The following is an 11416-nucleotide window of genomic DNA, read 5'->3' on the forward strand; positions in this document are numbered from 1 at the left end:
AAGAAAGCAGCACAAGGGATGACATTCAGCTGCTGAAGGTTTTACAGGGTTGGGGTGGTAAGTTTGGATTGCAAGATGACCTTAAGCTGAAACTCAAAGCAGTCAAAATGAGGGAAAGTCAGACCTCAATCTGCTCCTGTGATCCTCAGTTCCTTCTATGTTTTTTGCAGTTAAATGATGACACCAGGGAGGCCTGATCATCATCTGTGTTCAGATGCCTCTGCAGAGGCACCTGGCCCAGGTGAGTGCCCAGAATAACTGGCTAAAGCTGAGCTGAGCTGCCTCTGGAGCAAGGAGCAGGAGACAGCAGGAGCAGTCCTAGGACAAAGGCATGGCAGGGAGGGAGGAGAGTGAGACTCACTAAGGGCTGGAGCATCAGTCACAAAATCACAAAATGATTTGGGTTGAAAAATTTGGGACCACAAAAAAGATCTTGTTTCAACCCTCTGCCATGGGCAGGGACACTTTGTCCTAGACCAGGTTGCTCAACGATTATCTCGAATAAATTTCATCCTGAAAGCTGGAGTCTGTCTTATCCATCTTTTCCTTTCATCTTTTGCTCTGGAGTGAGGATTTCCTCACTTTACCTTGGTTCCTGACGTTCACAATAGGTGGTAGCTCCTCCAGGCTGTCTCCCAGCTCCCTTTGTAGGATATGACTAAGGAGCACCCTGCACCGCTGTGGCACCTGACACTGGCAGTGTAGCACCCCTGCAGGGGGAAGTGGAAAATGTGGCAATGTGAAATGGTTGTGATCTTTAAATTCCGTCCCATTTTTTCCTTTTATAACAAGAAATTGCTGTAAATTACCAGCAATTTCTTAGCTGAGAACTGAGAAAAGCCATCTCAATTCATCAAACACCACAGAACAATATAGAAACCTGAAAAATCAGTACCAACTCCTGTGGTAAAAGTTGCAGAAACATTGTTATTGCTGATGCATTAGCATAACATGCAAGACAAGAAAGGTTGTCATCACTTCTATTATAACAGACTTGGCTGAAGGAGTAAAGCAGCTTTCATACTCCTGGCTACCCCATCAATATCTGAATGGGTAGAGGATAAGTGAAATACCCACAGAAGGAATAAATGGATCCGCCTGAAATAAAAAAGACGTAGAGTGTAAAAAAAACCAAAAACCCACAAACCCTCACATTTACAGGTTTATAGCCAAAAAAGTCTATGAAAAAGCAGAATTTGTATTATCATTCTCACAAGCAGGGACTTAATAAATTCACTTTAGTCCATCAGATGAAACAGAACAAAACTGTAGTTTTCCTGATGCTGTGGGAAACTTTAGAAAACGCCAAACAATTTAAGCTTGTAAAAGTAATCTTTGCTTGTCTGACTATTATAAAAAGAGAAACAGATGCTCACAACTGGAATGTGCTTAAATGAGGTTGAACAAATTTTTCAAACATCTGAGAATGTTTTCTGTGCCACCAAGGCACAGGAGAAAGATCAGATCAGTGCATGCTGGCAAGCACAGCAAAATGTCATGGCAAATATGAAACATCAAACCAGAAAAACTACAGTCACAAAAGAATGACAGAATATTCCAAGAGGGTACAGTGCCTCTGTGAGAGACTTCTGCAACTGAGGTATCAATATCCACATTTTCATAGGGGATCAAGGGGGCAAAGAAAAAAAAACAGACCAACCAACCAACCCAAACATTTGTTCTAAGACCAGAGTGAAAAATCTGGGGGGATAATTTCAACAGTAAAAAGAGATACTTCTTAAAAAGAAATTAACTTTGCTTTCCTTCTAAGCTACCTTTTAATTTAAGCATTTCAGATGTTATAACCCGTAAAACATCTGAGACCTGGATTGTCTTTGAGTGCAGCCAGCTTTGCCAGCCTGATCAGTTTAAGATCTGACCCTTATACACTTTGGCTAAAAGTACTGTCATTTACACAGGTGAATATACTCTGACGCAAGTCTCTGGATTTACACAGGTGTGGCAGAAGAATTTGGCAGGATTTTACTAATTTTAAACAATAAAAAAACCAATATGAGATCCACTTTTGCAGTAGGTTACAGCTGTATCAATCCAATAATGTTATCAATCCATTATATGGTGATGGTACAGCTCCACAGCTTATTAATGAAACTAAGAATTATTTAAGCTGTGTCCAGCAGGAAACTGAAACTGAACCTAACACTCCTACAGTTAAAATCCTCAGGTTTCATTAAAGAAATATTCATTTATTGTTTGATACTTTTGTCAAGTTTATATTAAATTTTGAAAGAAACTGTAACAGTCTGGTTTTGGAACCTGTCACTCCTATCATTGATTCACCCATAGACAGTGTCCCATTAGTACAGCACTTTCATGTATTAAATGGAACCATCTTTTTTTAAAAATCAAAAAAAAAAAAGTTTATAAAGACCCACTACATTGGCAGGACACCTGAGAGGCAGGTCTTGTATCTTGGAAGGTTTTTTACAAACTGCCAGCCAGATGTGCAATGCAGAGCAAACACCCAACTTTTCAGTGTTTTACACATTATTTTCAGCTTGTTTTGACCAACTTTAGATTATTTATGTGACTCAGAAGGAAACAGAAGAAATAAAAGGGACAGTATATTTGAAGTAGGCTTTGCTCATATCAAGTTCACTTAAATGGAGTGACACAAACATCAGCCCAACAGGCTTGTTGTGGAACTTAGACCATAATAAAGGGGGAATCAGGCTCAGGATAACTTAATATTAATTTTTGGTACATTTGCAACAAAATTTTAGCTGTATTTGATGTTTCCACTAAACTAGAATGCAGCTTGGAGACGGTGAGGGAAGGTGGGAGTCTGAATAAACACATCTGGCAAAAAAGCAAGATAATTCAGGTCCGAAGGGTCATTCCCTTCAGTTCAAGTGCAGTGGATTGCCCTTCCTGGATCCAACAGTAGGGGCGTGGGAAGCTTTCAGATGTCACAGGGTTGTAGATAACATTTGAACATATGATTAGCTTTCGTGAGCTGTCTTTAGAAACCGTACATTTTTCCCCCACACACCTTAGCCAGAGATCCTTCCCTTGAGGTTTCGGGATACTTAAAATGTTGCTTTGCCAAAATCAAGGATGTGGAGAAGGTTTTCCTGTGTGATGTCATGTTGCTGCCCTTTATAAGCCTCTGCAGAGAAGAAGGGATCCTGTCTGAGGATTCACACTCCACGCACGAGGGGAGGCGAGGAGCTGACGTTGACCCACCATGGAACAGCAAGCCATTCCCCAGGGCGTTCCCTGCAGCTCCCTGCTCCTGCTGCTCTGCAGCCTGAAGGCTTCCCTCGCTTTTCCCAACTCCTCTCCGCTGCTGAGTCCCAGCTGGGGCAGTGGAGACCACCTGATGCATCTCTACACTGACACGGAGAGGAGCAGCTTCCACCTCCAAATCAACGCTGATGGCTACGTCGATGGCGCTCCTCACCAAACCATCTACAGTAAGTGGCTGCCTATGGACCCCCATGGGAGCAGGGGAGGGACAACAAGGTTTTTTACTTCCTCACCACCTGTAGAAAATCCCCTCTTCTCATTAGGCAGGCAGGCAGGCAGAGGAACATAGCCATGGGATGGAAAATGCACATCATTATAATTCTCTTTTTGTTTAACAAATAAAATCACTCCAAAGAAACCTAATGGATAGGGAATTTCATTCCTTGCCTAGGACAACTAAAGTCCTATGGTTCCTGTAATACCCTGCAAGGAAAAACCCCCTGAATTATCCTTCCCTTCATGACTTTTTCCATGAAGCCCAGTTTCTGGTGGAAGTTCCTATTAGAGGTTGGTAATGATATCCCCCAAACACCTACTTCCCACTGATGGTGCTACCAAAGGAAGTGCACTGAGGAAACTCTCTAGAGCACCAGAGAAAACTGATGGCACCCATAAAATCTGTATTTTGGGGTGGAGGGCTGAAAACTACTAAAACTTAAGTTTCAATGTGCACAGAATATGGGCATGCAAAGGTCAGTTAAAAAGGAGGAAACTATGAAAGACCAGACTGGCATAAAAGAAGTGTTAAACTTTTGGGGCTCATGAGAAGAAACTATGCCCTGCTATCACTAAAAGGTTCTCAAATTGTATCTTCACAGTTTATTATATATTTTATTATTCTATTTCAACAGAGAATAATTTATTCTTCTTCCTTTACTAAATACTTGGTCCAAACTCTTAGTCAGTAGACAAATGTGGGGGGGGGTTAAGACTGAAGGTTTTTGTATAGCATTTCAAAAATACTTCTCTTAGCAGCATACAAATCGCAAGTAGTTATGGATCATAATAGCAGATTGTTGTTTTTGTTATTATTATTACATATAATATATGTAATAATATACATATACACTCAGTTAAATATTTAAGCCTAGGTAATGAAGGTTTTACATAGTAGATAAGAATGTTTTTTTAAGTTATGATTTAATTAATGAGGAAAAAGGATCAAATTCTGCTGGTTTTTTAAGGAATTGATAATGAAACACGCAGAGAAATGCTGGCACTGTCTTGTTATTCTTTCTACATATTTAAAGATTTTATAAAACTTATTTTAGGTATGTTGGTCAAGAACCAGTGTGGGATTTTAGAGAACAGCAGATAGCAAAATATCACATTTTCCCATATCTGCCATGAAACAAGCATAGCAGGATTTGGAATTGTGCAGCAGGAAAAACAGAAATCAGACAAAAAAGGGGTATTGAGAGGGAGGGTGACTGATTTGCTGCCACTGAGCCACCAGACAATGGGACATGCCAAGTTCTGCACCAGGGGTGGCATGGCCTGGGTATGCACAGATCTCCTGGGTGGGACAAGGCAACAGGCACTGAGTCAAATGCAAGGAGCAGGTCAAGGAAAGTTGTAATTCCCACTTTACCTGGCACCAGTGACATTGCTCTTGGAGCACTACAGCAACCCCAGTTCAAGCTGGATGAGTAGAAGGTGGAGCTGGTCTGGCACAGGGTTTTCAGGAGGCCTTGATCATGATCTGCTGTGGTTTTAGTCCAGCAAAAAGGATGTTAAGGGCAAAGTAATAATGGAATCACAGACTGGTTGAGGTTGGCAAGCACTACAGGAGGTCACCTGGTCTCACCTCCCTGCTCCAGCAGGGCCATCCCAGAGCACAGGGCACAGGATTGTGTCCAGATGGTTCTGGAATATCCTCAGAGACTCCACACCCTCTCTGGACAATCTGTTCAGTCCTCAGTCACTGCACAGGACAGAAGTTCTGCCTCCTGTCCAGGTGAAACTTCCTGGGTATCTGTTCCTGCCCATTACTCTGGTGCCACTGCTGGGCACCACTGAAAAATACCACAGGGCAGTCGCAAAGATGAGGGGGACAAACTCCCCCTGGATGTGGGCAATGGCAGAACTGAGGGCAATGCCCTGAGACCACGATTTGGGACTTCAAAGTTGTCTTTGGGAGGTTAGTGCCACATTGGAACAGGGCACCCAGAGAGGTGCCCTCCATCCTGGGAGTTTTCCAAAGCCAGAGCAAACCTGATTTAGAGTGGACAACAGTCCCAGGTCATGTGGGAGGTTGGTTTGGACTCCCAGAGGTCACTTCCAGCCAGACAATCCATGGATCTGTAAATGCAGTGTTGAAATGGAGCTTGGATTTGATGTTTTTCTTGTTCTGAACAGGTGCCCTAATGATCAAGTCTGAGGGTGCTGGCTCAGTAATAATCACAGGTGTGAAGAGTGGACGCTACCTGTGTATGGACATGAAAGGAAACATATTTGGCTCGGTGAGTGACCTTTTCTAAGCCCTGAGGCTGAATGGCCAGTGCATTCTGCTGCTGTGGTGCCCATTTCCCCAGCCAGGGCAAGCCTGGGTAGCTGCAGGTGGAGGAGGAAGTGTTAGAGAAGATCTGATACTTAGGTCAAATTTTGCACTCTCCATTGATTGTATTAAGTCGTAGAGCTGACAAAAATCATCTGAGGTCCTGCCTGGGTAAATAAGGACAGAATGAGATCCAGTGAGGGACCAATCTGTAGCACAGAGCCATGGGTGAAAACAGCGTTTATCATTAAAATTCCTTTGCTGAAAGCATGGACATGCATCTCTCATCTACGTTTGGGTCAGACACCTGGGAGATTAGAAAAATACCCGCTGCAAGATCTCATCCCTCTTTCCTTCTTTAACCAATGTTTGCAATTCACCAGACTCCTCTGCTCACAGATGTCCTATTTTTTTCCCCTCAGCATTACTTCAGCCAAGAGGACTGTGTGTTCAACCACAGGACACTAGAAAATGGGTACGACGTGTACCAGTCCCCCAAACACCACTTCTTGGTGAGCTTAGGCAGAGTTAAACAAGCCTTCTCCCCTGGTATGAATCCACCACCGTACTCCCAGTTTTTGTCCAGGAGGAATGAGATCCCTCTGTTCCGATTCAACACGCCCGAGCCCCACCGACACACCAGGAGCGCAGACGTCGATCCGGTAGATCCTCACCAGATCCTGGTCCCGCAGAGGAAGACCCCGGTGTTTGGCTCCCTGCAGCAGCAGCCAGCAGACCTTCCCCACATGCCCAGGGAACCCATGAGGATCAACCAGAACGACGTGGTGAACCCCGATGATCCCCACGCCATGATGGAGGCCAGGAGGTACCCAAGCCCTCGCTTCTACATCACGAGATAACCGTGGCCCCTGCACTCCCCAGGCGAAGACAGAGGCAAAAGGAAATGTCTGTCACACTCAGCCTGAATGCCAAAGTGGCTCTTAGAAACCTGGGAGACATTGGGAAAAGTTCCTTAGCTTCAAATCTTGTTTTGTCAGTAAATTACCATCTGTAAGTACAAGTCAGATTTTTCCAGCTTGGGCTCTACTGGAAAGAAGATCCATTTTTGAAAAGAATAACACAAACCAAACCTTTTGGGGTGTGAATCACCTCAAGTTTGCATCAATGAGGAAAACAAACAAAAAAAAATCCCTCATATGAAATGGGAAACTGATGTTATGTTACTGATGTAGAGACCCGGAACATCAGAGATTCCAGCAGAGACAGGGAATCCTCTTACTAGCACCATCCTCTGTGTGTTATTGTATTATGCAAAAGTTACCATACATGTCACGTATCCAATATCTGAAGGGGCTACAAGGAAGCTGGAGAGGAGCTCTTCATCAGAAACTGCAGAGACAGGATAAGGGGGAAGGGCTTCACACTGACAGAGAGCAGGTTTAGATTGGGTATTAGGAAGAAATTGTTCCCTGTGAGGGTGGTGAGGCCCTGGCACAGGTTGCCCACAGAAGTTGTGGCTGTCCCATCCCTGGAAGTGTCCAAGGCCAGGTTGGATAGGGCTCTGAGCAACCTGGGTAAGAGGAAGGTGTCCCTGCCCATGGCAGGAGGTTGGAGTATATGAGCCTGAAGGTCCCTTCCAACCCATTCTGTGATTGTTTTTAACTTTTAAGTTGGAGCTTCATTCTCTCTTCAACCATATCAGTCAAAAAAAGGCCAGTCTGCTGTCATAGGAGCAGCAGACATGAAAAACTAGAGGAACTGACAGGACAACAGGACAGGATTAAAGGGTCCTACAGAAAAAAAGCAATTTCTGACACTGAATCCAAGCGGAGGTTTTGAAAAAAAGAGGAGACTCTCACTCTCTCTCAGGTGGTTCTCTATCACAATTCTACATTTACTAAATTCTAGCATCTCAATATGGAAATAAAGATCATTAGTTTTGCATATTTCCAACTCAGAGAGAAGTACCAGGATTAATGATAATCAATAGCATGTTAAACAGGATGGTTCATTTTGCATAATGCTGAACTCTACAGGGGAAAAATAAAAAAGATGTTTAATAAGGATCAAAGGTTTAATATTTAGACTATTATGAAGACTCTTGTGTAGTGAGAATTAGGTTTGTATTCAGAAAAGGAATGTCCAGTTAGCATCCCTGTTTGTATTCAGTTCTGAGCAGGTATCAGATGCTTTATATTTGTAGGAGTGAAATTACTATTAATCAGGAGATTTCTAATGGTGAGAAAACTTTTTCTCTAGATTGGTTTATGCTTTGGATAAGCTCATTTTGAAAAAGTTGTTCTTGATGAACTCTGCAGAAGTCAGGTGTAAAACACTGATGAGCAGCACAAAATCCAGTGCGGCAGAGATTTGAGGTTTTTATTTTGTGGAGGTTTTTTTGCACGTCAAAACACAGATTATTCTTCTCTGTTTATTGAGAGTATTTATCACCCTGACAACAATTTGAAGTGGTACACTGCTCCTCAGTGCATTCATAGCAACATACAAAAAATATTCTTTTTGATGCTGTTCTTTTTTTCTTTCTCATGAAGTCACTGAAGCCAATGGAGTTACAAAATCAAAATAAGAACCCCCTGTGATTCTTGCTTTCATTTATTTTTTTTCTGGATTGAGCACAGCAGCAGGACTGCTGACAGCTTTTAAAATAATCCCTTTTTTCCCCTATATTTGTATATATACACAATATCTCTTTATCTACCACATCCAATTCATTATGTTGGAAAAGTCATAGGTCCTAGTTCTGCTCTTAAAATAGCTTTCCTAGATGGAGAGATTCCTAATTAGTATAAATACTTAGGAGCACAGGACAAGCCAAATGATCAGGCTTAGTCCAAGAATTCCATCTCCTGGAATTTGTTTTTCTAAAGTTATTGTGGTTTTTGATTAATTTCTTAAGGGAAAGAGTGATTCTGAGGAAATAAGGGAATTGCAGGCAGACAGTTGTGCTTTTTCTTGTTTATTCAAAATAAGGCAAGACTTTTTAACTTGCTGTCTATACAGTGGAGAGGTGTGATTTTATGTTCTAATTTGGTACCTTTACTTGATTCCTATACCATTACTTTTGGCTTTTACTCCTTGAGAGCTCTGAACTTCAAGTATACCAACAAAGTTTGCATTTTGCATTAATTGTCAGAAGATCCACAGAGCTCCTCCCTAGGACTCTGAGGGAACTGCCCTACAACAACTGGAACCATTAAAAGCTCTGTCCACATTAAATTTTTATGGGAAATATTGGTGGGGTTACTTCTATAGACCATCTCTATATTCCTACACCAGAACAGAGTAAGAACGGTTGCTCACTCTATCAGTAGGCAGGGGATAAGTAAGCTAAGACTGAATACACAGCTGATTTTCCATCAAAAACCAGTATTTTTAACTATAGGCAACTGTATCAAAACTTAAAAGAATTTATTCTTCAGTGGAGATGCTGGAAATCACCAGCTAGTAAGAAAGCATTACTTATTTATGTCACAGTATTTATTTATTTATTTGAGTGGGTCTTAAATCTCGCAGAATATTTATAAGTATTTATAATAATGTATTATAGAGACTATAATTCTTTTATAAAAGTACCAATAAACTTTTCCATTCTCTCCAATTTCCTTTTATAAAAGAACCAATAAACTTTTCCATTCTCTCCAAATGGTGGATTCTGCATTGTCTGTTCAAGCTCTCCCTTCCAGAAGGTACTTCAGTGAAGAAATAAATTGTAGCAGCAGTGTCTGAAAAGATTTGTGTGCTGCTGTCCCCTGTGACTTCCAGCCTCACAGGTTTCAGGTTCCTAGGTATTTAATGCACCCCAATTATAAAAGTTCTGTGAGAGATGATGAGAAAAAGTGTCTTAGTTGGTCTAGACTGACCATGAAGGGATTTTAACCTCTACTGGGAAATGTCTTTTACAAGCAATGGGAAACCACAGGTCTGTCAGTTCAGTCCTGCTGGGAATTATTTGTGATCCTGGCTCAAACACCTTGGATACCTGGTAAATTAAAATCCTCTGCAGGGAGGGCTCCGAGCAGGGCCCAGGCTCTGCTCTGGGGGCCCAGCAATGGCACCAGAGGAACGGGCAGGGACTGATCCCAGGGAGTTCCACTGACATGAGGCAGAACTTCTGTCCTGTGCAGTGACTGAGGACTGAACAGATTGTCCAGAGAGAGTGTGGAGTCTCCTCATTGGGGATATTCCAGAACCATCTGGACACAATCCTGTGCCCTGTGCTCTGGGACGGCCCTGCTGGAGCAGAGAGCTGGGATCACACGTGCCACTGTCAGGGTCCAGTCTGACCCACTCTGTGGGTACATACAACTCAAGCAGTTCTAAGATTGGAGGTTCATAATTTCCTCCTCTGCATGCTATTCTGCCTCAGTTATTGATGATGCCTTCTCACTAATATTTCCACATTCCTGTATTTTTATTTGAAGTCATTACAAAAAGATTGCTCCCTAAGGGACTTAAATAGCAGCTTTACCCCAGCTCAGTTCTTGACCTTGGACATTACTACTTCTGTGCACACTAATTTCTTGCATACCTTCTGCACCCTGTTTTTCCTCCTAAGCAACATTTATCTTTTCCAGCTCAGCTGATGGTTTCCATTGTGGCATTAAGCATTCAGTTAAGATTCACCTGGATCATAAGTCATTTTTTCCTTGCCTATACATTAGTTACTTCATCAAAGAACTACCCATTTAGTCTAGTGTGAACTACTTACTGTAAAAACTAATTTAATTCAATTGCAGGTTTCATTTACTTCTCTTGTCTGTAATTACTTTCTCCTTCAAAATTTGTTGCATTAACCATTTAAATTTCTTTGGAGAAAGAAAGTCTGTGATTCTTGGGACTATCCCATGCAGGGCCAGGAGCAGGACTCAATGATTCTTGTGGGTCCCTTCCAACTCAGGATATTCCATGACTCTAAAACTAATTTTGTGATTCCTGCCCTTCTGAAATCAGACCTCCTTTTTTCACCTCAGCTTTTAAATTCAGTAAATTCACTTTTCAATGGCCAGCTCTTCCAAAATATATTCAGCACTTATTACAGTCAAGTCTGGTGCACCACCCTGCTCCCACTCAGCTATGGCTGGCTGGATACTCCAACTGGGTGAGCATCAGAAGGAAAGGATATTAACACTCAAAGGAGTTCTGCCTGGACCTCAGGTGCACTCCCTTGGTGACCAGTGACAGCCTGCTCAAGATTCCTGGGTTTTAGCCCAGTATCCTCTTGTGCCTTACCCTCTGTGCCCTCGGCAGCCCTGCTGCCAGCCTCTGACACTCAGGTAAGTAATCCACTGCCTCATGGCACCCCAGGAACCCAGAGCTGTTCGCAGTTGACAGCAGAGCTGTCACACAGGAGGCCCTCCTGAATGGCACTGGAGTCACCACACGCACACAGATCCCCCACAGTGGCTCTGCCATATCCATGGATTCCAGAGAGGCAGCTCACAAATCACCGTGGCAGTTCGTTTGTGCCCATGCAGCTGCCATTTGCCTGGAATTACACAGATCCAAAAACCACAGGCTCACGGCCAAAGCCCTCAAAAGCAGGACACATCTGGGGGAAATCTGACGTATTTTAAGTGCAGGCATGTGGGCTGTAGATCTGAGGCAGCCAAAAGCTTGGACAGAGAATGCATCTGATTTAAATTCTAAATGAAAAATTTAAATTCTAAA

The 11416-nt window shown here is 42.6% G+C and overlaps 1 protein-coding gene across 1 annotated transcript; it reads left to right on the plus strand.

Annotated features, from left to right (window-relative positions):
• Window positions 1–912: 912 nt before the first annotated feature.
• FGF23 (fibroblast growth factor 23) lies at window positions 913–6666 on the plus strand. Its single transcript, XM_063394880.1, has 3 exons — window positions 913–3437; window positions 5629–5732; window positions 6190–6666. Exons 1-3 carry the CDS (start codon window positions 3209–3211, stop codon window positions 6625–6627), a joined length of 771 nt encoding a protein of 256 aa, XP_063250950.1. The 5' UTR covers window positions 913–3208; the 3' UTR covers window positions 6628–6666.
• Window positions 6667–11416: the final 4750 nt, after the last annotated feature.

The sequence above is a fragment of the Prinia subflava genome, chromosome 4 (genome assembly GCF_021018805.1).
Source record: "Prinia subflava isolate CZ2003 ecotype Zambia chromosome 4, Cam_Psub_1.2, whole genome shotgun sequence".
Classification (NCBI taxonomy): domain Eukaryota; kingdom Metazoa; phylum Chordata; class Aves; order Passeriformes; family Cisticolidae; genus Prinia; species Prinia subflava.